At 33.7% G+C, this 27,137-nt stretch overlaps 2 protein-coding genes across 38 annotated transcripts; both read left to right on the top strand.

The window, feature by feature from the left end:
- Positions 1–792: 792 nt before the first annotated feature.
- LOC140954320 (serine/threonine-protein kinase STY46-like) lies at positions 793–4,294 on the top strand. The gene is made up of 7 exons (XM_073410555.1): positions 793–1,085; positions 2,346–2,441; positions 2,663–2,767; positions 2,864–2,923; positions 3,014–3,303; positions 3,539–3,799; positions 3,930–4,294. Exons 1-5 carry the CDS (start codon positions 894–896, stop codon positions 3,167–3,169), a joined length of 609 nt encoding a protein of 202 aa, XP_073266656.1. The 5' UTR covers positions 793–893; the 3' UTR covers positions 3,170–3,303; positions 3,539–3,799; positions 3,930–4,294.
- Positions 4,295–4,743: 449 nt separating this feature from the next.
- On the top strand, positions 4,744–18,929 carry LOC118030575 (serine/threonine-protein kinase STY46-like). 37 transcript variants are annotated; one of them, XM_073410556.1, is made up of 23 exons: positions 4,744–4,873; positions 4,964–5,253; positions 5,880–6,032; positions 6,251–6,346; positions 6,580–6,672; positions 6,768–6,813; positions 6,918–7,525; positions 7,832–7,984; positions 8,203–8,298; positions 8,535–8,627; positions 8,723–8,782; positions 8,874–9,658; positions 9,790–9,942; positions 10,160–10,255; positions 10,492–11,167; positions 11,355–11,615; positions 11,745–12,211; positions 12,448–12,540; positions 12,638–13,572; positions 13,702–13,854; positions 14,073–14,168; positions 14,405–15,809; positions 16,028–16,302. In XM_073410556.1, the coding sequence occupies exons 7-12, from the start codon at positions 7,481–7,483 to the stop codon at positions 9,027–9,029; spliced, it is 603 nt and encodes a 200-aa protein (XP_073266657.1). In that variant the 5' UTR covers positions 4,744–4,873; positions 4,964–5,253; positions 5,880–6,032; positions 6,251–6,346; positions 6,580–6,672; positions 6,768–6,813; positions 6,918–7,480; the 3' UTR covers positions 9,030–9,658; positions 9,790–9,942; positions 10,160–10,255; positions 10,492–11,167; positions 11,355–11,615; positions 11,745–12,211; positions 12,448–12,540; positions 12,638–13,572; positions 13,702–13,854; positions 14,073–14,168; positions 14,405–15,809; positions 16,028–16,302. The 37 variants fall into 37 exon arrangements, with proteins under 37 accessions (XP_073266657.1, XP_073266659.1, XP_073266660.1 ...); XM_073410588.1 differs by lacking the exons at positions 4,744–4,873; positions 4,964–5,253; positions 5,880–6,032; ... (5 more) ...; positions 8,203–8,298; positions 8,535–8,627 and adding exons at positions 16,359–16,463; positions 16,560–16,609; positions 16,700–16,989; ... (1 more) ...; positions 18,413–18,508; positions 18,709–18,929 and having other exon boundaries at positions 8,723–8,768; positions 14,405–15,080; positions 15,267–15,350; positions 16,028–16,123; XM_073410568.1 differs by lacking the exons at positions 4,744–4,873; positions 4,964–5,253; positions 5,880–6,032; ... (5 more) ...; positions 8,203–8,298; positions 8,535–8,627 and adding exons at positions 16,359–16,463; positions 16,560–16,609; positions 16,861–16,989; ... (1 more) ...; positions 18,413–18,508; positions 18,709–18,929 and having other exon boundaries at positions 8,723–8,768; positions 14,405–15,350; positions 15,657–15,809; positions 16,028–16,123.
- The last annotated feature ends 8,208 nt before the right edge of the window (positions 18,930–27,137 follow it).

Genomic DNA, 27,137 nt, shown 5'->3' with positions numbered 1-27,137 from the left:
TTTATTAAAAATAAAAAAGCCTCCTATTATTATCAAGATAGGGGAATAAGAACTTACTGATAAAAAAATCAATACCTGGCCACTTCTCTATGGTACCAGTTGTTGCTTCATTGAATTTGCGGACTTGGAAACTTTCTGTTTTCCAATAGAAATGCTAGCCTACATATTTATCTAGCTATATATACAAGATCGTAAATACAAAATATAAGACTAAAGAACTAAAACCTTTCTACTCATGAGTATCTGCAATGCCTTTTCAAGTAGAAAGCTTTTATATGCACATTGAAGTTGCTTCTATTGAGAATGGTGTTAATGCATAATTTGTAATTTCCATAAACCTTTATATAAAATGATGGTGCTCCCTCCCTCTCACATCCTTGTAAAGCTTAATAACTTTTTACATGCAATTGTCCAGCTTCTCTCTTGTATACAATCTTTTACATGCATCGATCCACCTTCTTCACTAAGCTGTGGTGGGGTAACCCTCGGTTTCTCTTGATATTTGTGAAAGTTGTAACCTTTTGCAATTGTTGGTTTGCAGGAAAGTTCGGCATAAGAACGTTGTGCAATTCATAGGTGCATGCACCCGGTCTCCAAACATGTGCATTGTGACTGGTGCATCCTAGTAAATCTTTCACATCTTTGGTCAATGGAATTCTTACCTTAAGAGTTGATGTTTCATGAATTTGATATTGATGCCCTGCCCCTCTGCACCCCTTTATTAGATATGAGCTATTTTGCTAATTGCTGGAATGGTACTGCATAACTTATGTGAAGTGGACAAATGTGAGTTTGACAAAACGTACGAGTCATGCATCTAATTCTGCCCTGCCTTTTCATTTGCTTCACCAATAGTCACTTTTTGGTGTTATATTTTTGCTTTATGAGAGTTCATGGCTAAAGGAAGTTTATACAAGTTTCTGCATAAAAAGAAGGGTGTATTTAAGCTTCCATCCTTAATCAAAGTGGCAGTTGATGTCTCAAAGGGAATGAATTATCTCCACGAAAATAACATAAATCACAAGGACCTGAAAGCTGCCAATCTTCTGATGGATGAAAATGAAGAGCATTTCCTGAACTTGCATGTACCTGTTTATACTCTTCCATGTTTACATGAATTTTGAATTCAAGAACCGTTCTCTTTTTTACTGTTGTCTTTACACTTCTTTCGAATAACTTTCTTGCCATGCATGCTGAACTTATAGCCCACTGTTTGGGTTTGGTGTTCATCCTTGTAGTGTCAGATGTATTAATATGTATTTTTGGAATAGTAATAGTATTATTCTACAACCTTCTTTCACAGGTTGTCAAAGCTGCAGATTTTGGGTTTTCCAGAGTACGGACTCAATCTAGGGTAATGACAGCTGAAACAGGAACATATCACTGGATGGATCCTGAGGTACATTTTACTTGTATGTGAATATAAAGTTTCTTTTTCATGTTGTTTTACATGGTCATACCTTGGAATGTGATTGGGACATATGATCTTGCATGCCATGGTTTTATGTTTTGATTGGGTCTTTCTTTGTTTCTCCTATCTAATTGAAAAATGAGGTGTTTTTTTTTTTTTTTTTTTTAATAACACACACATACACAATTGCGTTTGTTTTAACTACATGAAGGTGATTGTGCACAAACCATACGATCACAAGGCTGCTGTTTTGAGTTTTGGAATAGTTGCATGCGAGCTTCTAGCAAGAGAAGTAAGCGCACCAGTTTTGAGGAGGGTAAAAAACTTGTATTTTTCAATTTTATTTTATTAGTTGCTAGTTATAATTGTAAAAAATTCATCACTTATTATTCATTAAATTTTATGACCAAAGTCACAGCTTCTTCACTCATACATGAACCGGTTGCGAGCAGCAGTAGGTGTGGTGCAAAAGGTGTATCCATTCTGTTCATATTAACGTAAAACTAATGCTTTTTTCTCATTTTTAAATTGCACTTTCACTTTTTAACCAACATTCCTGCAGGGTCTATGGCCCACAATCTCCAAGCACGCTCATCCAAAACTCGCAAAACTGCTTGAGGGTTGCTTCAAGAGCCAAATCAAAGACCGAAATCAAATTAGGGGAATTAGCCAATCTTCTGATGGATGAAAATGAAGAGCATTTCCTGAACTTGCATGTACCTGTTTATACTCTTCCATGTTTACATGAATTTTTAATTCCAGAACCGCTCTCTTTTTTTCTGTTGTCTTTACACTTCTTTCGAATAACTTTCTTGCCATGCATGGTGAACTTATAGCCCACTGTTTGGGTTTGGTGTTCATCCTTGTAGTGTCAGATGTATTAATATGTATTTTTGGAATAGTAATAGTATTATTCTACAACCTTCTTTCACAGGTTGTCAAAGCTGCTGATTTTGGGTTTTCCAGAGTACGGACTCAATCTAGGGTAATGACAGCTGAAACAGGAACATATCACTGGATGGATCCTGAGGTACATTTTACTTGTATGTGAATATAAAGTTTCTTTTTCATGTTGTTTTACATGGTCATACCTTGGAATGTGATTGGGACATATGATCTTGCATGCCATGGTTTTATGTTTTGATTGGGTCTTTGTTTGTTTCTCCTATCTAATTGAAAAATGAGGTGTTTTTTTTTTTTATTTTTAATAACACACACATACACAATTGCGTTTGTTTTAACTACATGAAGGTGATTGTGCACAAACCATACGATCACAAGGCTGCTGTTTTGAGTTTTGGAATAGTTGCATGCGAGCTTCTAGCAAGAGAAGTAAGCGCACCAGTTTTGAGGAGGGTAAAAAACTTGTATTTTTCAATTTTATTTTATTAGTTGCTAGTTATAATTGTAAAAAATTCATCACTTATTATTCATTAAATTTTATGACCAAAGTCACAGCTTCTTCACTCATACATGAACCGGTTGCGAGCAGCAGTAGGTGTGGTGCAAAAGGTGTATCCATTCTGTTCATATTAACGTAAAACTAATGCTTTTTTCTCATTTTTAAATTGCACTTTCACTTTTTAACCAACATTCCTGCAGGGTCTATGGCCCACAATCTCCAAGCACGCTCATCCAAAACTCGCAAAACTGCTTGAGGGTTGCTTGAAGAGCCAAATCAAAGACCGAAATCAAATTAGGGGAATTAGCTATCATCATGCATCACTTCCATTGAACAGTTCTAACTTTCTTAATTGAAATAGGTTGGAGATGAGAGAGAAGATCGGTGCAAGGATAAACGATGCGGTAGCTTTTTCTGAGCACTGATCAAGGATCACCATCATATGACAAGGAGCATATGCTGTTAACAATGTTTGCAAATTCAGAAAAAGGTGTTGATGCATAATTTGTAATTTCCATAAACCATTATATAAAATGATGGTGCTCCCTCCCTCTCTCATCCTTGTAAGGCTTAATAACTTTTTACATGCACTTGTCCAGCGTCTCTCTTGTATACAATCTTTTACATGCATCGATCCACCTTCTTCACTAAGCTGTGGCGGGGTAACCCTCGGTTTCTCTTGATATATGTGAAAGTTGTAGCCTTTCGCAATTCTTGGTTAGCAGGAAAGTTCGGCATAAGAACGTTGTGCAATTCATAGGTGCATGCACCCGGTCTCCAAACATGTGCATTGTGACTGGTGCATCCTAGTAAATCTTTCACATCTTTGCTCAATGAAATTCTTACCTTAAGAGTTGGTGTTTCATGAATTTGATATTGATGTCCTGCCCCTCTGCCCCCCTTTATTAGATATGAGCTATTTTGCTAATTGATGGAATGGTGCTGCATAACTTATGTCAAGTGGCAAAATGTGATTTTGTCAAAACGTACGAGTGATGCATCTAATTCTGCCCTGCCTTTTCATTTGCTTCACCAATAGTCACTTTTTGGTGTTATATTTTTGTTTTAAGAGAGTTCATGGCTAAAGGAAGTTTATACAAGTTTCTGCATGAACAGAAGGGTGTATTTAAGCTTCCATGCTTAATCAAAGTGGCAGTTGATGTCTCAAAGGGAATGAATTATCTCCACCAAAATAACATAATTCACAAGGACCTGAAAGCTGCCACTCTTCTGATGGATGAAAATGAAGAGCATTTCCTGAACTTGCATGTACCTGTTTATACTCTTCCATGTTTACATGAATTTTGATTTCAAGAACCCTTCTCTTTTTTACTGTTGTCTTTACACTTTTTTCGAAAAACTTTCTTGCCATGCATGTTGAACTTATAGCCCACTGTTTGGGTTTGGTGTTCATCCCTGTAGTGTCAGATGTATTAATATGTATTTTTGGAATGGTAATAGTATTATTCTACACCCTTCTTTCACAGGTTGTCAAAGCTGCTGATTCTGGGTTTTCCAGAGTACGGACTCAATCTGGGGTAATGACAGCTGAAACGGGAACATACCACTGGATGGCTCCTGAGGTACATTTTACTTGTATGTGAATTTTGAGTTTCTTTTCATGTTGTTTTACATGGTCATACCTTGGAATGTGATTGGGACATATGATCTTGCATGTGAATTGGTTTTATGTTTTGATTGGGTCTTTGTTTGTTTCTCCTATCTAATTGAAAAATGAGGTGTTTTTTTTTTTTTTTTTGTTTTAATAACACACACATACACACTTGAGGTTGTTTTAACTACATGAAGGTGATTGTACCCAAACCATACGATCACAAGGCTGCTGTTTTGAGTTTTGGAATAGTTGCATGCGAGCTTCTAGCAAGAGAAGTAAGCGCATCAGTTTTGAGGAGGGTAAAAAACTTGTATTTTTCAATTTTATTTTATTAGTTGCTAGTTATAATTGTAAAAAATTCATCACTAATAATTCATTAAATTTTCTGACCAAAGTCACAGCTTGGTCACTCATATTGCGAGCAGCTGTTGGTGTGGTGCAAAAGGTGTATCCATTCTTTTCATATTAACATAAAATTAATGCTTTTTTCTCATTTTTAAATTGCACTTTCACTTTTTAACCAACATTCATGCAGGGTCTCTGGCCCACAATCTCCAAGCACGCTCATCCAAAACTCGCAAAACTGCTTGAGGGTTGCTTGAAGAGCCAAATCAAAGACCGAAATCAAATTAGGGGAATTAGCTATCATCATGCATCACTTCCATTGAACAGTTCTAACTTTCTTAATTGAAATAGGTTGGAGATGAGAGAGAAGATCGGTGCAAGGATAAACGATGCGGTAGCTTTTTCTGAGCACTGATCAAGGATCACCATCATATGACAAGGAGCATATGCTGTTAACAATGTTTGCAAATTCAGAAAAAGGTGTTGATGCATAATTTGTAATTTCCATAAACCATTATATAAAATGATGGTGCTCCCTCCCTCTCTCATCCTTGTAAGGCTTAATAACTTTTTACATGCAATTGTCCAGCGTCTCTCTTGTATACAATCTTTGACATGCATCGATCCACCTTCTTCACTAAGCTGTGGTGGGGTAACCCTCGGTTTCTCTTGATATATGTGAAAATTGTAGCCTTTCGCAATTCTTGGTTAGCAGGAAAGTTCGGCATAAGAACGTTGTGCAATTCATAGGTGCATGCAACCGGTCTCCAAACATGTGCATTGTGACTGGTGCATCCTAGTAAATCTTTCACATCTTTGCTCAATGAAATTCTTACCTTAAGAGTTGGTGTTTCATGAATTTGATATTGATGTCCTGCCCCTCTGCCCCCCTTTATTAGATATGAGCTATTTTGCTAATTGATGGAATGGTGCTGCATAACTTATGTCAAGTGGCAAAATGTGATTTTGACAAAACGTACGAGTGATGCATCTAATTCTGCCCTGCCTTTTCATTTGCTTCACCAATAGTCACTTTTTGGTGTTATATATTTGTTTTAAGAGAGTTCATGGCTAAAGGAAGTTTATACAAGTTTCTGCATGAACAGAAGGGTGTATTTAAGCTTCCATGCTTAATCAAAGTGGCAGTTGATGTCTCAAAGGGAATGAATTATCTCCACCAAAATAACATAATTCACAAGGACCTGAAAGCTGCCACTCTTCTGATGGATGAAAATGAAGAGCATTTCCTGAACTTGCATGTACCTGTTTATACTCTTCCATGTTTACATGAATTTTGATTTCAAGAACCATTCTCTTTTTTACTGTTGTCTTTACCCTTTTTTCGAAAAACTTTCTTGCCATGCATGTTGAACTTATAGCCCACTGTTTGGGTTTGGTGTTCATCCTTGTAGTGTCAGATGTATTAATATGTATTTTTGGAATGGTAATAGTATTATTCTACACTCTTCTTTCACAGGTTGTCAAAGCTGCTGATTCTGGGTTTTCCAGAGTACGGACTCAATCTGGGGTAATGACAGCTGAAACGGGAACATACCACTGGATGGCTCCTGAGGTACATTTTACTTGTATGTGAATTTTGAGTTTCTTTTCATGTTGTTTTACATGGTCATACCTTGGAATGTGATTGGGACATATGATCTTGCATGCCATGGTTTTATGTTTTGATTGGGTCTTTGTTTGTTTCTCCTATCTAATTGAAAAATGAGGTTTTTTTTTTTTTTTATTTTTAATAACACACACATACACACTTGCCGTTGTTTTAACTACGTGAAGGTGATTGTACAGAAACCATACGATCATAAAGCTGCTGTTTTGAGTTTTGGAATAGTTGCATGCGAGCTTCTAGCAAGAGAAGTAAGCGCACCAGTTTTGAGGAGGGTAAAAAAGTTGTATTTTTCAATTTTATTTATTAGTTGCTAGTTATAATTGTAAAAAATTCATCACTTATTATTCATTAAATTTTATGACCAAAGTCACAGCTTCTTCACTCATACATGAACCGGTTGCGAGCAGCATTAGGTGTGGTGCAAAAGGTGTATCCATTCTGTTCATATTAACATAAAACTAATGCTTTTTTCTCATTTTTAAATTGCACTTTCACTTTTTAACCAACATTCCTGCAGGGTCTATGGCCCACAATCTCCAAGCACGCTCATCCAAAACTCGCTAAACTGCTTGAGGGTTGCTTCAAGAGCCAAATCAAAGACCGAAATCAAATTAGGGGAATTAGCCATCATCATGCATCAGTTCCATTGAACAGTTCTAACTTTCTTAATTGAAATAGGCTGGAGATGAGAGAGAAGATCGGTGCAAGGATTAACCATGCGGTAGCTTTTTCTGAGCACTGATCAAGGATCACCATCATATGACAAGGAGCATACGATGTTAACAATGTTTGCAAATTCAGAAAAGGTGTTGATGCATAATTTGTAAATTCCAGAATCCATTATATAAAATGATGGTGATCCCTCCCTCTCTCATCCTTGTAAAGCTTAATAACTTTTTACATGCAGTTGTCCAGCTTCTCTCTTGTATACAATCTTTTACAAGCATCGATCCACCTTCTTCACTAAGCTGTGGTGGGGTAACCCTCGGTTTCTCTTGATATATGTGAAAGTTGTAACCTTTTGCAATTTTTGGTTTGCAGGAAAGTTCGGCATAAGAACGTTGTGCAATTCATAGGTGCATGCACCCGGTCTCCAAACATGTGCATTGTGACTGGTGCATCCTAGTAAATCTTTCACATCTTTGCTCAATGAAATTCTTACCTTAAGAGTTGGTGTTTCATGAATTTGATATTGATGTCCTGCCCCTCTGCCCCCCTTTATTAGATATGAGCTATTTTGCTAATTGATGGAATGGTACTGCATAACTTATGTGAAGTGGCAAAATATGAGTTTGACAAAACGTACGAGTGATGCATCTAATTCTGCCCTGCCTTTTCATTTGCTTCACCAATAGTCACTTTTTGGTGTTATATTTTTGCTTTAAGAGAGTTCATGGCTAAAGGAAGTTTACAAGGTTTCTGCATAAACAGAAGGGTGTATTTAAGCTTCCATCCTTAATCAAAGTGGCAGTTGATGTCTCAAAGGGAATGAATTATCTCCACCAAAATAACATAATTCACAAGGACCTGAAAGCTGCCAATCTTCTGATGGATGAAAATGAAGAGCATTTCCTGAACTTGCATGTACCTGTTTATACTCTTCCATGTTTACATGAATTTTTAATTCCAGAACCGCTCTCTTTTTTTCTGTTGTCTTTACACTTCTTTCGAAAAACTTTCTTGGCATGCATGTTGAACTTATAGCCCACTGTTTGAGTTTGGTGTTAATCCTTGTAGTGTCAGATGTATTAATATGTATTTTTGGAATGGTAATAGTATTATTCTACACCCTTCTTTCACAGGTTGTCAAAGCTGCTGATTTTGGGTTTTCCAGAGTACGGACTCAATCTGGGGTAATGACAGCTGAAACGGGAACATACCACTGGATGGCTCCTGAGGTACATTTTACTTGTATGTGAATTTTGAGTTTCTTTTCATGTTGTTTTACATGGTCATACCTTGGAATGTGATTGGGACATATGATCTTGCATGCCATGGTTTTATGTTTTGACTGGGTCTTTGTTTGTTTCTCCTATCTAATTGAAAAATGAGGTGTTTTTTTTTTTTTTTTTTTTTTAATAACACACACATACACACTTGCCGTTGTTTTAACTACATGAAGGTGATTGTACAGAAACCATACGATCATAAGGCTGCTGTTTTGAGTTTTGGAATAGTTGCATGCGAGCTTCTAGCAAGAGAAGTAAGCGCACCAGTTTTGAGGAGGGTAAAAAAGTTGTATTTTTCAATTTTATTTATTAGTTGCTAGTTATAATTGTAAAAAATTCATCACTTATTATTCATTAAATTTTATGACCAAAGTCACAGCTTCTTCACTCATACATGAACCGGTTGCGAGCAGCATTAGGTGTGGTGCAAAAGGTGTATCCATTCTGTTCATATTAACGTAAAACTAATGCTTTTTTCTCATTTTTTAAATTGCACTTTCACTTTTTAACCAACATTCCTGCAGGGTCTATGGCCCACAATCTCCAAGCACGCTCATCCAAAACTCGCTAAACTGCTTGAGGGTTGCTTCAAGAGCCAAATCAAAGACCGAAATCAAATTAGGGGAATTAGCCATCATCATGCATCAGTTCCATTGAACAGTTCTAACTTTCTTAATTGAAATAGGCTGGAGATGAGAGAGAAGATCGGTGCAAGGATTAACCATGCGGTAGCTTTTTCTGAGCACTGATCAAGGATCACCATCATATGACAAGGAGCATACGATGTTAACAATGTTTGCAAATTCAGAAAAGGTGTTGATGCATAATTTGTAAATTCCAGAATCCATTATATAAAATGATGGTGATCCCTCCCTCTCTCATCCTTGTAAAGCTTAATAACTTTTTACATGCAGTTGTCCAGCTTCTCTCTTGTATACAATCTTTTACAAGCATCGATCCACCTTCTTCACTAAGCTGTGGTGGGGTAACCCTCGGTTTCTCTTGATATATGTGAAAGTTGTAACCTTTTGCAATTTTTGGTTTGCAGGAAAGTTCGGCATAAGAACGTTGTGCAATTCATAGGTGCATGCACCCGGTCTCCAAACATGTGCATTGTGACTGGTGCATCCTAGTAAATCTTTCACATCTTTGCTCAATGAAATTCTTACCTTAAGAGTTGGTGTTTCATGAATTTGATATTGATGTCCTGCCCCTCTGCCCCCCTTTATTAGATATGAGCTATTTTGCTAATTGATGGAATGGTACTGCATAACTTATGTGAAGTGGCAAAATATGAGTTTGACAAAACGTACGAGTGATGCATCTAATTCTGCCCTGCCTTTTCATTTGCTTCACCAATAGTCACTTTTGTTGGTGTTATATTTTTGCTTTAAGAGAGTTCATGGCTAAAGGAAGTTTACAAGGTTTCTGCATAAACAGAAGGGTGTATTTAAGCTTCCATCCTTAATCAAAGTGGCAGTTGATGTCTCAAAGGGAATGAATTATCTCCACCAAAATAACATAATTCACAAGGACCTGAAAGCTGCCAATCTTCTGATGGATGAAAATGAAGAGCATTTCCTGAACTTGCATGTACCTGTTTATACTCTTCCATGTTTACATGAATTTTTAATTCCAGAACCGCTCTCTTTTTTTCTGTTGTCTTTACACTTCTTTCGAAAAACTTTCTTGCATGCATGCTGAACTTATAGCCCACTGTTTGGGTTTGGTGTTCATCCTTGTAGTGTCAGATGTATTAATATGTATTTTTGGAATGGTAATAGTATTATTCTACACCCTTCTTTCACAGGTTGTCAAAGCTGCTGATTTTGGGTTTTCCAGAGTACGGACTCAATCTGGGGTAATGACAGCTGAAACGGGAACATACCACTGGATGGCTCCTGAGGTACATTTTACTTGTATGTGAATTTTGAGTTTCTTTTCATGTTGTTTTACATGGTCATACCTTGGAATGTGATTGGGACATATGATCTTGCATGCCATGGTTTTATGTTTTGATTGGGTCTTTGTTTGTTTCTCCTATCTAATTGAAAAATGAGGTGTTTTTTTTTTTTTTTTTTTTTTAATAACACACACATACACACTTGCCGTTGTTTTAACTACATGAAGGTGATTGTACAGAAACCATACGATCATAAGGCTGCTGTTTTGAGTTTTGGAATAGTTGGATGCGAGCTTCTAGCAAGAGAAGTAAGCGCACCAGTTTTGAGGAGGGTAAAAAAGTTGTATTTTTCAATTTTATTTATTAGTTGCTAGTTATAATTGTAAAAAATTCATCACTTATTATTCATTAAATTTTATGACCAAAGTCACAGCTTCTTCACTCATACATGAACCGGTTGCGAGCAGCATTAGGTGTGGTGCAAAAGGTGTATCCATTCTGTTCATATTAACGTAAAACTAATGCTTTTTTCTCATTTTTAAATTGCACTTTCACTTTTTAACCAACATTCCTGCAGGGTCTATGGCCCACAATCTCCAAGCACGCTCATCCAAAACTCTCAAAACTGCTTGAGGGTTGCTTCAAGAGCCAAATCAAAGACCGAAATCAAATTAGGGGAATTAGCCATCATCATGCATCAGTTCCATTGAACAGTTCTAACTTTCTTAATTGAAATAGGCTGGAGATGAGAGAGAAGATCGGTGCAAGGATTAACCATGCGGTAGCTTTTTCTGAGCACTGATCAAGGATCACCATCATATGACAAGGAGCATACGATGTTAACAATGTTTGCAAATTCAGAAAAGGTGTTGATGCATAATTTGTAAATTCCAGAATCCATTATATAAAATGATGGTGATCCCTCCCTCTCTCATCCTTGTAAAGCTTAATAACTTTTTACATGCAGTTGTCCAGCTTCTCTCTTGTATACAATCTTTTACAAGCATCGATCCACCTTCTTCACTAAGCTGTGGTGGGGTAACCCTCGGTTTCTCTTGATATATGTGAAAGTTGTAACCTTTTGCAATTTTTTGGTTTGCAGGAAAGTTCGGCATAAGAACGTTGTGCAATTCATAGGTGCATGCACCCGGTCTCCAAACATGTGCATTGTGACTGGTGCATCCTAGTAAATCTTTCACATCTTTGCTCAATGAAATTCTTACCTTAAGAGTTGGTGTTTCATGAATTTGATATTGATGTCCTGCCCCTCTGCCCCCCTTTATTAGATATGAGCTATTTTGCTAATTGATGGAATGGTACTGCATAACTTATGTGAAGTGGCAAAATATGAGTTTGACAAAACGTACGAGTGATGCATCTAATTCTGCCCTGCCTTTTCATTTGCTTCACCAATAGTCACTTTTTGGTGTTATATTTTTGCTTTAAGAGAGTTCTTGGCTAAAGGAAGTTTACAAGGTTTCTGCATAAACAGAAGGGTGTATTTAAGCTTCCATCCTTAATCAAAGTGGCAGTTGATGTCTCAAAGGGAATGAATTATCTCCACCAAAATAACATAATTCACAAGGACCTGAAAGCTGCCAATCTTCTGATGGATGAAAATGAAGAGCATTTCCTGAACTTGCATGTACCTGTTTATACTCTTCCATGTTTACATGAATTTTTAATTCCAGAACCGCTCTCTTTTTTGCTGTTGTCTTTACACTTCTTTCGAAAAACTTTCTTGCCATGCATGCTGAACTTATAGCCCACTGTTTGGGTTTGGTGTTCATCCTTGTAGTGTCAGATGTATTAATATGTATTTTTGGAATGGTAATAGTATTATTCTACACCCTTCTTTCACAGGTTGTCAAAGCTGCTGATTTTGGGTTTTCCAGAGTACGGACTCAATCTGGGGTAATGACAGCTGAAACGGGAACATACCACTGGATGGCTCCTGAGGTACATTTTACTTGTATGTGAATTTTGAGTTTCTTTTCATGTTGTTTTACATGGTCATACCTTGGAATGTGATGGGGACATATGATCTTGCATGCCATGGTTTTATGTTTTGATTGGGTCTTTGTTTGTTTCTCCTATCTAATTGAAAAATGAGGTGTTTTTTTTTTTTTTTTTTTTTTAATAACACACACATACACACTTGCCGTTGTTTTAACTACATGAAGGTGATTGTATAGAAACCATACGATCATAAGGCTGCTGTTTTGAGTTTTGGAATAGTTGGATGCGAGCTTCTAGCAAGAGAAGTAAGCGCACCAGTTTTGAGGAGGGTAAAAAAGTTGTATTTTTCAATTTTATTTATTAGTTGCTAGTTATAATTGTAAAAAAATTCATCACTTATTATTCATTAAATTTTTATGACCAAAGTCACAGCTTCTTCACTCATACATGAACCGGTTGCGAGCAGCAGTAGGTGTGGTGCAAAAGGTGTATCCATTCTGTTCATATTAACGTAAAACTAATGCTTTTTTCTCATTTTTAAATTGCACTTTCACTTTTTAACCAACATTCCTGCAGGGTCTATGGCCCACAATCTCCAAGCACGCTCATCCAAAACTCTCAAAACTGCTTGAGGGTTGCTTCAAGAGCCAAATCAAAGACCGAAATCAAATTAGGGGAATTAGCCATCATCATGCATCAGTTCCATTGAACAGTTCTAACTTTCTTAATTGAAATAGGCTGGAGATGAGAGAGAAGATCGGTGCAAGGATTAACCATGCGGTAGCTTTTTCTGAGCACTGATCAAGGATCACCATCATATGACAAGGAGCATACGATGTTAACAATGTTTGCAAATTCAGAAAAGGTGTTGATGCATAATTTGTAAATTCCAGAATCCATTATATAAAATGATGGTGATCCCTCCCTCTCTCATCCTTGTAAAGCTTAATAACTTTTTACATGCAGTTGTCCAGCTTCTCTCTTGTATACAATCTTTTACAAGCATCGATCCACCTTCTTCACTAAGCTGTGGTGGGGTAACCCTCGGTTTCTCTTGATATATGTGAAAGTTGTAACCTTTTGCAATTTTTGGTTTGCAGGAAAGTTCGGCATAAGAACGTTGTGCAATTCATAGGTGCATGCACCCGGTCTCCAAACATGTGCATTGTGACTGGTGCATCCTAGTAAATCTTTCACATCTTTGCTCAATGAAATTCTTACCTTAAGAGTTGGTGTTTCATGAATTTGATATTGATGTCCTGCCCCTCTGCCCCCCTTTATTAGATATGAGCTATTTTGCTAATTGATGGAATGGTACTGCATAACTTATGTGAAGTGGCAAAATATGAGTTTGACAAAACGTACGAGTGATGCATCTAATTCTGCCCTGCCTTTTCATTTGCTTCACCAATAGTCGCTTTTTGGTGTTATATTTTTGCTTTAAGAGAGTTCTTGGCTAAAGGAAGTTTACAAGGTTTCTGCATAAACAGAAGGGTGTATTTAAGCTTCCATCCTTAATCAAAGTGGCAGTTGATGTCTCAAAGGGAATGAATTATCTCCACCAAAATAACATAATTCACAAGGACCTGAAAGCTGCCAATCTTCTGATGGATGAAAATGAAGAGCATTTCCTGAACTTGCATGTACCTGTTTATACTCTTCCATGTTTACATGAATTTTTAATTCCAGAACCGCTCTCTTTTTTGCTGTTGTCTTTACACTTCTTTCGAAAAACTTTCTTGCCATGCATGCTGAACTTATAGCCCACTGTTTGGGTTTGGTGTTCATCCTTGTAGTGTCAGATGTATTAATATGTATTTTTGGAATGGTAATAGTATTATTCTACACCCTTCTTTCACAGGTTGTCAAAGCTGCTGATTTTGGGTTTTCCAGAGTACGGACTCAATCTGGGGTAATGACAGCTGAAACGGGAACATACCACTGGATGGCTCCTGAGGTACATTTTACTTGTATGTGAATTTTGAGTTTCTTTTCATGTTGTTTTACATGGTCATACCTTGGAATGTGATGGGGACATATGATCTTGCATGCCATGGTTTTATGTTTTGATTGGGTCTTTGTTTGTTTCTCCTATCTAATTGAAAAATGAGGTGTTTTTTTTTTTTTTTTTTTTTTAATAACACACACATACACACTTGCCGTTGTTTTAACTACATGAAGGTGATTGTACAGAAACCATACGATCATAAAGCTGCTGTTTTGAGTTTTGGAATAGTTGCATGCGAGCTTCTAGCAAGAGAAGTAAGCGCACCAGTTTTGAGGAGGGTAAAAAAGTTGTATTTTTCAATTTTATTTATTAGTTGCTAGTTATAATTGTAAAAAATTCATCACTTATTATTCATTAAATTTTATGACCAAAGTCACAGCTTCTTCACTCATACATGAACCGGTTGCGAGCAGCATTAGGTGTGGTGCAAAAGGTGTATCCATTCTGTTCATATTAACGTAAAACTAATGCTTTTTTCTCATTTTTAAATTGCACTTTCACTTTTTAACCAACATTCCTGCAGGGTCTATGGCCCACAATCTCCAAGCACGCTCATCCAAAACTCGCTAAACTGCTTGAGGGTTGCTTCAAGAGCCAAATCAAAGACCGAAATCAAATTAGGGGAATTAGCCATCATCATGCATCAGTTCCATTGAACAGTTCTAACTTTCTTAATTGAAATAGGCTGGAGATGAGAGAGAAGATCGGTGCAAGGATTAACCATGCGGTAGCTTTTTCTGAGCACTGATCAAGGATCACCATCATATGACAAGGAGCATACGATGTTAACAATGTTTGCAAATTCAGAAAAGGTGTTGATGCATAATTTGTAAATTCCAGAATCCATTATATAAAATGATGGTGATCCCTCCCTCTCTCATCCTTGTAAAGCTTAATAACTTTTTACATGCAGTTGTCCAGCTTCTCTCTTGTATACAATCTTTTACAAGCATCGATCCACCTTCTTCACTAAGCTGTGGTGGGGTAACCCTCGGTTTCTCTTGATATATGTGAAAGTTGTAACCTTTTGCAATTTTTGGTTTGCAGGAAAGTTCGGCATAAGAACGTTGTGCAATTCATAGGTGCATGCACCCGGTCTCCAAACATGTGCATTGTGACTGGTGCATCCTAGTAAATCTTTCACATCTTTGCTCAATGAAATTCTTACCTTAAGAGTTGGTGTTTCATGAATTTGATATTGATGTCCTGCCCCTCTGCCCCCCTTTATTAGATATGAGCTATTTTGCTAATTGATGGAATGGTACTGCATAACTTATGTGAAGTGGCAAAATATGAGTTTGACAAAACGTACGAGTGATGCATCTAATTCTGCCCTGCCTTTTCATTTGCTTCACCAATAGTCACTTTTTGGTGTTATATTTTTGCTTTAAGAGAGTTCATGGCTAAAGGAAGTTTACAAGGTTTCTGCATAAACAGAAGGGTGTATTTAAGCTTCCATCCTTAATCAAAGTGGCAGTTGATGTCTCAAAGGGAATGAATTATCTCCACCAAAATAACATAATTCACAAGGACCTGAAAGCTGCCAATCTTCTGATGGATGAAAATGAAGAGCATTTCCTGAACTTGCATGTACCTGTTTATACTCTTCCATGTTTACATGAATTTTTAATTCCAGAACCGCTCTCTTTTTTGCTGTTGTCTTTACTCTTCTTTCGAAAAACTTTCTTGCCATGCATGGTGAACTTATAGCCCACTGTTTGGGTTTGGTGTTCATCCTTGTAGTGTCAGATGTATTAATATGTATTTTTGGAATGGTAATAGTATTATTCTACACCCTTCTTTCACAGGTTGTCAAAGCTGCTGATTCTGGGTTTTCCAGAGTACGGACTCAATCTGGGGTAATGACAGCTGAAACGGGAACATACCACTGGATGGCTCCTGAGGTACATTTTACTTGTATGTGAATTTTGAGTTTCTTTTCATGTTGTTTTACATGGTAATACCTTGGAATGTTTTCAGGACATATGATCTTGCATGCCATGATTTTATGTTTTGATTGGGTCTTTGATTGTTTCTCCTATCTAATTGAAAAATGAGGTGTTTTTTTTTTTTTTTTTTTTTTTTTTTTTTTTTAATAACACACACATACACACTTGAGGTTGTTTTAACTACATGAAGGTGATTGTACCCAAACCATACGATCACAAGGCTGCTGTTTTGAGTTTTGGAATAGTTGCATGCGAGCTTCTAGCAAGAGAAGTAAGCGCATCAGTTTTGAGGAGGGTAAAAAACTTGTATTTTTCAATTTTATTTTATTAGTTGCTAGTTATAATTGTAAAAAATTCATCACTAATAATTCATTAAATTTTATGACCAAAGTCACAGCTTGGTCACTCATATTGCGAGCAGCTGTTGGTGTGGTGCAAAAGGTGTATCCATTCTTTTCATATTAACATAAAATTAATGCTTTTTTCTCATTTTTAAATTGCACTTTCACTTTTTAACCAACATTCATGCAGGGTCTATGGCCCACAATCTCCAAGCACGCTCATCCAAAACTCGCAAAACTGCTTGAGGGTTGCTTCAAGAGCCAAATCAAAGACCGAAATCAAATTAGGGGAATTAGCTATCATCATGCATCACTTCCATTGAACAGTTCTAACTTTCTTAATTGAAATAGGTTGGAGATGAGAGAGAAGATCGGTGCAAGGATAAACGATGCGGTAGCTTTTTCTGAGCACTGATCAAGGATCACCATAATATGACAAGGAGCATATGCTGTTAACAATGTTTGCAAATTCAGAAAAAGGTGTTGATGCATAATTTGTAATTTCCATAAACCATTATATAAAATGATGGTGCTCCCTCCCTCTCTCATCCTTGTAAGGCTTAATAACTTTTTACATGCACTTGTCCAGCGTCTCTCTTGTATACAATCTTTTACATGCATCGATCCACCTTCTTCACTAAGCTGTGGTGGGGTAACCCTCGGTTTCTCTTGATATATGTGAAAGTTGTAGCCTTTCGCAATTCTTGGTTAGCAGGAAAGTTCGGCATAAGAACGTTGTGCAATTCATAGGTGCATGCACCCGGTCTCCAAACATGTGCATTGTGACTGGTGCATCCTAGTAAATCTTTCACATCTTTGCTCAATGAAATTCTTACCTTAAGAGTTGGTGTTTCATGAATTTGATATTGATGTCCTGCCCCTCTGCCCCCCTTTATTAGATATGAGCTATTTTGCTAATTGATGGAACGGTACTGCATAACTTATGTGAAGTGGCAAAATGTGAATTTGACAAAACGTACTAGTCATGCATCTAATTCACTAAGCTGTGGTGAGGTAACCCTCGGTTTCTCTTGATATTTGTGAAAGTTGTAACCTTTTGCAATTGTTGGTTTGCAGGAAAGTTCGGCATAAGAACGTTGTGCAATTCATAGGTGCATGAACGCGGTCTCCAAACTTGTGCATTGTGACTGGTGCATCCTAGTAAATCTTTCACATCTTTGCTCAATGGAATTCTTACCTTAAGAGTTGGTGTTTCATGAATTTGATATTCATGTCCTTCCCCTATACCCCCCTTTATTAGATATGAGCTATTTTGCTAATTGATGGAACGGTACTGCATAACTTATGTGAAGTGGCAAAATGTGAATTTGACAAAACGTACCAGTCAGGCAGTCATGCATTTAATTCTGCCCTGCCTTTTCATTTGCTTGACCAATAGTCACTTTTTGGTGTTATATTTTTGCTTTAAGAGAGTTCATGGCTAAAGGAAGTTCATACAAGTTTCTGCATAAACAGAAGGGTGTATTTAAGCTTCCATCCTTAATCAAAGTGGCAGTTGATGTCTCAAAGGGAATGAATTATCTCCACCAAAATAACATAATTCACAAGGACATGAAAGCTGCCAATCTTCTGATGGATGAAAATGAAGAGCATTTCTTGAACTTGCATGTGCCTGTTTATACTCTTCCATGTTTACATGAATTTTGATTTCAAGAACCGTTCTCTTTTTTACTGTTGTCTTTACACTTCTTTCGAAAAACTTTCTTGCCATGCATGTTGAACTTATAGCCCACTGTTTGGGTATTAATATGTATTAATACCATAATACTTATTAATATGCATGTTGCACTTTCTTGCCATGCATGTTGACCTTGTAGTGTCAGATGTATTAATATTTATTTTTGGAATCGTAATAGTATTATTCTACACCCTTCTTTAACAGGTTGTCAAAGCTACTAATTTTGGGTTTTCTAGAGTACGGACTCAATCTAGGGTAATGACAGCTGAAACGGGAACATACCACTGGATGGCTCCTGAGGTACATTTTACTTGTATGTGAATTTTGAGTTTCTTTTCATCTTGTTTTACATGGTCATACCTTGGAATGTTTTCGGGACATATGATCTTGCATGGCATGATTATAAGTTTTGATTGTCTTTGTTTGTTTCTCCTTTCTAATTGAAAAATGTGGTTTTTTTTAATAACACACACACTTGCGGTTGTATTAACTACATGAAGGTGATTGAACACGAACCATACGATTACAAGGCTGATGTTTTCAGTTTTGGAATAGTTGCATGGGAGCTTCTTGCTAGAGTAGCAAGTGCAACAATTTGTAGGAGGAAGAAAAAAGTTAGTCTTTTTCAATTTTATTTTATTAGTTGCTTGTTATAATTGTAAAAAATTCATCATTTATTATTCATTAAATTTTATGACTAAAATCACAGTTTCCTTACTCATACTTGACCTAGTTTCAAGCAGTAGTAGGTGTGGCGCAAAAGGTGTATCCATTCTGTTCATTGGAACATATAGTAAATGGCATCGGTGTTTTATTGTGGACTGCACTGTGAAGTTCACTATAAAACACTGATGCTTTAGTTTTTTTTTTGTCTTATTATTTTTTAGCTGTTTTTGATGCCTTTCATGATTTTTTTTACTTCTTTTTTTGTTTTTTTTTTTTTTAACAATTTTTTTGTTTAATTTAGTTTATTAATGTTTAATTTTTTTTATGTAGTCATCAGACTTTCATTACACGTTTTCCGGTTTTAACGAGTTAATATGGTTTGACAAGTTTACTTAGAAAATTTTTGTCTTGTTTTTTTTTTTTCTTTTTAATTAGTTTTTTTTTTTTTTTCATTTTGTTTAGTTTGCTAATGTTCAATTTTTTTTTATTTAGTTATCAGACTTTCATGACACATATCATGAGTTTTACGGATGAATCCAATTAATTCTGGGTTAACCCGTCGATTTTTTTTTTGTTTTTTTTTTCATAAATTTTTTTTGTTTAATTTAATTTGTTAATTTTTTGGGTTATCCAATTTTCAAATTTTCATGTTTATTCTGGGTTAACATGGTTTGTCGAGTTATCCCGAATTTCTTCTCTCTTTAATTAATTTTTTTCGTTTAGTTTAGTTTGTTAATGTTCACTTTTTTTTTATTTAGTTGCCAGACATTCATGACACGGATCCCGGGTTTAATAGGTTAACCTGGTTTGACGAGTTAACTTGAAATTTTTTTTTTGCTTTTTAATTATTATTTTTTTCGTTTAGTTTAGTTACTTAATGTTAAATTTCTTTCTATTTTTTTTTTTCTTAGAGGTTTTTTTCTTTTCTTTTTAATTAATTTAGTTTTCGGTTGACACCTTTAGTTTTTCTTTTTGTTTTTTTGTTGTTTTTATGTCTTTGACTGTGGACTTCACAATGCAGTCCACAGTAAAAATGTTGATGCCTTTTGTTTTTTTACTTTTTAATTAATTTTTTTCGTTTAATTTAAATTGTTAATGTTAAATGTTTTTCTATTTAATTATCAAAATTTCATGATATAGATTCCGGGTTTGACAGGTTAACCTGGTTTGACGAGTTAGCCTAGTTAATTCTGGGTTAACCAATTAATTTGTTTTTTCCTATTTAGTTATCAAACTTTCACGACGTGAATTCAAGGTTTGACGGGTTAACCCACTTAATTCATATTTTTTTTTGTTTTTTTTCATTACTTTTTTTCTTCGTGTTGGTATTTTCTTCTATGTTTTTTTTTTTCTTTTTAATTATTATACTTTTATGACATGACCTTACAGCTAGACCCATGTTCAATGCTATTGGGTGTGGTATTGCAGCCAAACCTACTTAAATTTGGGTCATGCAAATTTAATGTTATTATTAATATTATAAATATTATTCTTGGGTGAGGCGTTGCGACCAAACCTAAGATTCTTGGGTATAACTTTGCAGAAAAACCTAACACTTTTAGATCTTATTTTTTTTAAATGCAAAAAATAATTGACCCATGGTATCGCGCGGGTCATGCTTTAGTTTTTTTTTTTTTTTAAGCTATCTTTTTTCAGCTGTTTTTTATGCCTTCTTTCTTTCTTTATTTTTTTTCTTTTAACAAATTATTTTGTTTAATTTAGTTTATTAATGTTAAATGTTTTTTATTTAGTTATCAGACTTTCATGATACGTTTCCCGGATTGAACGGGTTAATCTGGTTTGACAAGTTAACTTAGATTTTTATTTTTTGCTTTTTCATTAATTTTTTTCGTTTAGTTAATTTTGTTAATGTTAAATTTCTTTCTATTTAGTTATTATACTTTCATGACACATAACCCAGGTTTCAAGTGTGAACCTAGTTAATTATGGGTTGGCCTGTCAATTTTTTTTTTTGTTTTCATAATTTTTTTTGTTTAATTTAGTTTGTTAAAGTTAATTTTTTTTTATTTAGTTATTAGACTTTCATGACACAGATCCCGGGTTTAACGGGTTAACATGGTTTGACGAGTTTACTCAGATTTTTTTTTGTTTAGTTCAGTTTGTTAACGCTTATTTTTTTTTTATTTAGTTACCTGACATTCATGAAATAGATCTCGGGTTTGACGAGTTAACCTGTAATTTTTTTTTTTTGCATTTGTTTTCCTTTTAATTTATTTTTGTTTAGTTTAGTTTGTTATTGTTAATTATGTGAGGCGTTGTTTTATTTTTAATTAATTTAGTTTATTAATATTAAATTTTTTTTTTCTATATAGTTCTCATCTGATGCTTTTAGCTTTTTTTTTGTTTTTTTTTTTGTTTTTATGCCATTGACTTTAGACTGCACAATGCAGTCCACAGTGTAATTGATGGGTTGACCCGTCGATTTTTTTTTCATATTTTTTTTTGTTTATTTGAATTTGTTAATGTTAATTTTTTTTTATTTAGTTATCAAATTTTTATGATAAAGATCTTGAGTTTAACAGGTAAATATGGTTTTACGAGTTAACCTGGATTTTTTTTCTTCTTAATTGATTTTTTTCATTTAGTTTAGTTTGTTAACATTCACTTTTTTTTATGTAGTTATTAGACATTCATGACACAGATCCTGGGTTTAACGAGTTAACTTGAATTTTTCTTTTCTTTTCTTTTTTTTTCTTTTATTTTTTTAATTAATTTAGTTTATTAATATTAAATTTTTTTCTATGTAGTTCTTGGCTGATGCTTTTAGTTTTTTTTTTTTTTTTTTGTGTTTTTTGTTGTTTTTATGCCTTTGACTGTGGACTGCACAGTGAAGGCACAGTAAAAAGGCTAATGCCTTTTGTTTTTTTTTTTTTGTTTATTGTAAATTGTTAATGTTAAATTTTTTTTCTATATAGTTATCAAACTTTTATGACACAGATTGCGGGTTTTACAAGTTATCAAACTTTCATGACGCGAATCCAAAGTTTGACGGATTAACCTGGTTTGAATGGTTAACCTAGTTAATTTATATTTTTTTTTCTTTTTCTTCATTAGTTTTTTTCTTTCTATTGGTTTTTTTTCTTTGTTTTTTTTTAATTAATCTATTTAATTCTCAAACTTTTATGAGACGACCTTGCAGCCATACCGACATCCAATGCTATTGGGTCTGGTATTGCAGCCAAACCCACTAAATTTGAGTCATGCAAGTTTAATGTTATTATTAATATTATAAACATTACTCTTAAATCAGGCGTTGCAACGAAACCTAAGATTCCTGGGTATAACTTTGCAGGAAGACCTAACATTTTTATATTTTAGTTTTTTTTTAAAATGCAAAAAATAATTGACCCACGACAAGATTTTTGGTATGCAAGATTAATGGTTGTTTCTATTTAGTTATCAGATTTTTATAACACATATCTCAGGTTTCACGGGTTAACCCAGTTAATTCTTGGTTAACCCATCCTTTGTTTTTGTTCTTTTTTTTTTTGTTAATGTTAATTTTTTTTTATTTAGTTATCAGATTTTTATGACATAGATCCCTGGTTTGACGAGTTAAACCGAAGTTTTTTTTTTTTTTTTTGCTTTTTTTTCTTTTTAATTAATTTTTTTTTTTGTTTAGTTTAGTTTGTTAATATTAAATTTCTTTCTATTTAGTTATGAGACTTTCATGACACATATCTCATATTTTACGGGTTAACCCCGTTAATTCTGGGTTAAACCATCCATTTTTTTTTCTTTTGTTAATACTAATTTTTTCTTTATTTAGTTATTAGACTTTCATAACACGAATTCCAGGTTTAATGAGTTAACCTGATTTGACAAGGTAACCCGAAGATTTTTTTTTTGCTTTTTTTTGTTTTTAATTAATTTTTTTTCGTTTAGTTTAGTTTTTTGATGTTAAATTTCTTTCCATTTAGTTATTAGACTTTCATGACACATATCTCGAGTTTGACGGGTTAACTTCGTTTCACAGGTTAACCGAGTTAATTCTGGGTAAACCATTATTTTTTTTTTCTATTTAGTTATCAAATTTTCATGACATGAATCTTAAGTTTGATGGGTTAACCTGGTTTAAAGGGTTGAACCAGTTAATTTAGATTTTTTTTCCTTTTTCTTCATTAGTTTTTTCTTCTTATAGTTTTTTTTTAATTAATATTTTTTTATTTAATTTAGTTCATTAATATTAATTTTTTTTTTTCTGTTTAGTTATCGACTGATGCCTTTAGTTTTTTTTTCTTTTTTTTTTTGCCGTTTTTATGTCTTTGACTATGGACTGCACAGTGCAGTCCACAGTAAAAAGGCTGATGCGTTTTTTTTTTTTTTTTACATTTTAGTTTTTTTAAAAAAAATTGGTTTGTTTATGTTAAATTTTTTTCTATTTAGTTATAAGACTTTCATGACATGGATCTCATGTTTGACAGTTTAACCCGGTTAATTCAGATTTTTTTTCTTGTTTTTTATTAATTGTTTTTCTTCGTATAGGTTTTTTCTTCTTTGTTTTTCCCTTTTTAACTAAAATTTTTTTAGTTTAGTTTGTTGATATTAAAATTCTTTCTATTTAGTTATTAGACTTTCATGACACGAATCTCAGGTTTGACGGGTTACCCAGTTATTTTAGATTTTTTTTGTTTTTCTTCGTTAGTTATTTTTCTCCCTATAGGGTTTTTTTTTTTTCTTTTAACCCAATTTGTTTTTTTTCTTTTTGCTTTCTTGCTTTTTTTATGCCATTGACTGTGGATTGCAGAGTGTAGTCCATAGTAAAAATCGATGTCTTTTGTTTGTTTTTGTTTTTTTTTTTTCTTTTTAATTAATTGTTTTCGTTTATTTTAGTTTGTTAATGTTAAATGTTTTTTCTATTTAGTTATCAAACTTTTATGACACGCATCCCGAGTTTAACATGTTAGCCCAGTTAATTCTGGATTGACCCGTCCATTTTTTTTTTCTATTTAGTTATCAAACTTTCACGACACGAATTAAATGTTTGATGGGTTAACCCAGTTAATTTAGATTTTTTTTTTCTTTTTCTTTATTAGTTATTTTCTTTAAGTTAGTTTTTTTTCTATGTTTTTTTTCTTTTTACTCAATCTATTTAATTATCATACTTTTATGATACGACCTTGCAGCCAAACCCACATCTAAGGCTATTGGGTTTGATATTGCAGTCAAACGCACTTAAACTTGGATCATACAAGTTTAATATTATTATTAATATTATTAATATTACTCTTAGGTCAAGCATTGTAGCCAATAGCTTTGTAGAAAGACCTAACACTTTTAAATCTTTGTTTTTTTAATATTTTTTATACAAAAATAAATTGACCCGCGACATCGTGCGAGTCATCTAACTAGTCAATAGCTAAAACAAGTAGTGTTTTACTGTGAACTGCATTGTGCAGTCCACAGTAAAACACTGACTCCTTTAACACAGATACTTTATGTTTTTTTTTTAAGTTGTATTATTTTTTATGCCTTTTAGGATTTTTTTTGCTTTTTTCTTTGTTTTTTTTTCTTTTAACAAAATTTTTTTGTTTAATTTAGTTTATTAATATTAAATTTTTTTATTTAGTTATCAGATTTTCATGACATGTTTTCCGGATTTAACGGGTTAACCTGGTTTGATAAGTTAACCTAGAATTTTTTTTTTTGCTTTTTATTCTTTTTAATTAATTTTTTTTAATTAAGTTTGTTAATGTTAAATTTCTGTTTATTTAGTTATTAGACTTTCATGACACATATCCCGAGTTTCACAGGTTAACCTAGTTTCACTGGTGAACCCAGTTAATTCTGGGTTGACCAGTCAATTTTTATTTTTTTTATCATAAATTTTTTTGTTTTATTTAGTTTGTTAATGTTATTTTTTTTATTTGGTTATCAGACTTTCATAACACAGATCCTGGGTTTGACGGGTTAACATGGTTTGACGAGTTAACCCGGAATTTTTTTTTAATTTTTTTGTTTTTAATTAATTTTTTTGTTTAGTTCAGTTTGTTAATGTTCACTTTTTTTGTTATTTAGTTGCCAGACATTCATGACACGAATCTCGAGTTTAACAGGTTAACTTGGTTTGACAAGTTAACCTGGATTTTGTTTTCTTTTTTTTTGCTTTTTAATTATTTTTTTCATTTAGTTTATGTTCTTAATGTTAAATTTCTTTCTATTTAGTTTTTTTTTTTTTCTTCTTAGAGGTTTTTTTCTTTTATTTTTTTAATTAATTTTATTTAATTAATGTAGTTTATTAATATTAAATTTTTTTTTAAGTAGTTCTCGGCTAATACCTTTAGTTTTTCTTTTTGTTTTTATGTCTTTGATAGTTGACTGCACAGTGCAGTCCACAATGAAAAGGCTGATGCTTTTTTTTTTTTTTTCTCTTTAATTAATTTTTTACTAGTCAAAGAGTCCCATGATTTAAATGAATTAAAAAAAAAACAAATACTAATATTGAATTTGGAATAGTATGGTTTATAAAATAGTTGATGAAAACTTATGGTGAGCTTATTTTTTTCTTGTTTTTGAATTTTTTTTTATTAGAATTTTTTTAGATATCTTAAAGTTTTGTGGGATATAATCGAATGAAAAAAAAAAGACGTTTACTAGTCAAATAAACTCTCTTATTCACAATCTTGAAATTATTATTACGTATATGTTGGTTCTTAATGGTATCCTTGTGTAGAGGTAATTTATTCAAATTATAAACTTGAGTTATTTTATGCCATTATAAATTATTTACAGGACTTTAAGGTTAAAGTTAGAAAAATGAGAACTATAAGGCTAGAATAGAATATATCTGAATCTACAAGGACTATAACGTAGTTCACAATGAGTTTTGCTTTCTCTCTCTAGAGCTGTGAGTGAGAGGTGTTTGTGGTGGGGATGAACACGTAAGCAAAAAGGTTGGTGGTGTCTGTATGTATAGACAACCAGCTAAAGTATCATAGGACTTTTACAGGATAAATGAAGCCAAAACCTTATTCAAAAAGAAAATCGTGTTTTGGTATGCCGAAGTCCAGACCATATAATAGACTTACCCATATAATAGAAAGTTTCTAATAACTAACTTAGATTAAGATGTTGAACACCTACATCTAATCATAGAGATCTAAGCTAAGTGATTTTATGGCATTGGTCTGAATTCAAATCTCTATGGTACAATTAGGACTATAATTCCTAAATTTCTACGTGAATCAAAATTGAGAAAAGAAAGTTTTCCAAGCATTAACTCAAATCTATTGTCGAGCCCTATTCATCAAAATATGAAGGTATTTATGGCCGAGCAAGCCAATCTCTTCTTTCACAATAAAGTGATAAATGGAACTGCCATCAAATGAATTATTAGTCAATTCATACATCACTTTGAAATGGCATATACATTACACATCCTGGATCAAGTAAAAACTCTAGTAACTTTTAACTTTTAAAGGATTATTTGGTAATACTTGTTGATTCTCACCATCCTTTGTGTTAACAGGTTGGTCTATATCATCCATTCTGTCCTCAAAAGGATTGTCATTAATCTTCTCAATTATTTAGAAAGGCCCATCTCTTTGTGGTTGCAATTTTAATTTTCTATAGGCTAGAAACCTCTCCTTGCATAGATGCACCTAAACTTAATCATCTGGTTGGAAAATAATGCATTTATGTCCCTTATTTGTCTTGGATGTATATTGATCTTTTTTTCTTTTCGATATGATGCCTTACACTTTCATGAAGTGCCTACACTATTTGTGCATTTCTATCACTATCAAGACTAATCCTTTCACCAACAGGTAAAGGAATATAATCTAATAGAATTAATGGGTTAAAGCCATAAACAATCTCAAATGGTAAAAAAAAAAATCAATAATAAAATGCACACTACGATTATAGCAAACTCAATGAATGGTTAGCAATTTGCCCAATTCTGAAGGTTCTTTTGAATGATAATATGTAAAAGTGTAGTTAAAGTACTATCAACTACTTTTGTTTGACTATTAGTTTGTGGATGACAAACGGTCAAAAACAACAACTTAGCTCCCAATTTTCCCCATAAAACCTTCCAAAAATATCTAAGAAACTTTACATCATGATATGAAATTATACTCTTAGGAACCCTATGAAGTCGTACTATCTCTCTAAAGAATAATTCAACAATGTTGGTTGGATCAAAATGATCAAGATGCTCTTTCAAACTCTTCCTATAGATCAATATGTCATCAAAATACACCATAAATTTACCTATAAATGCATGCAATACATAATTCAT

This window comes from Populus alba, chromosome 7 (assembly GCF_005239225.2).
Source record: "Populus alba chromosome 7, ASM523922v2, whole genome shotgun sequence".
NCBI classification, from domain to species: domain Eukaryota; kingdom Viridiplantae; phylum Streptophyta; class Magnoliopsida; order Malpighiales; family Salicaceae; genus Populus; species Populus alba.
This window is presented reverse-complemented; position numbering and strand designations above follow the sequence as displayed.

Coding starts and splice junctions, on each gene's coding strand:
- LOC140954320 (XM_073410555.1), top strand. CDS start 894: ATGGCTAAAGGAAGTTTATACAAGTTTCTGCATAAAAAGAAGGGTGTA. Junction 1,086..2,345: donor AGCATTTCCTGAACTTGCAT/GTACCTGTTTAT, acceptor CTTCTTTCACAG/GTTGTCAAAGCTGCTGATTT. Junction 2,442..2,662: donor ATCACTGGATGGATCCTGAG/GTACATTTTACT, acceptor AACTACATGAAG/GTGATTGTGCACAAACCATA.
- LOC118030575 (XM_073410556.1), top strand. CDS start 7,481: ATGCACCCGGTCTCCAAACATGTGCATTGTGACTGGTGCATCCTA. Junction 7,526..7,831: donor ATTGTGACTGGTGCATCCTA/GTAAATCTTTCA, acceptor CTGCATAAACAG/AAGGGTGTATTTAAGCTTCC. Junction 8,783..8,873: donor CATTAGGTGTGGTGCAAAAG/GTGTATCCATTC, acceptor ACATTCCTGCAG/GGTCTATGGCCCACAATCTC.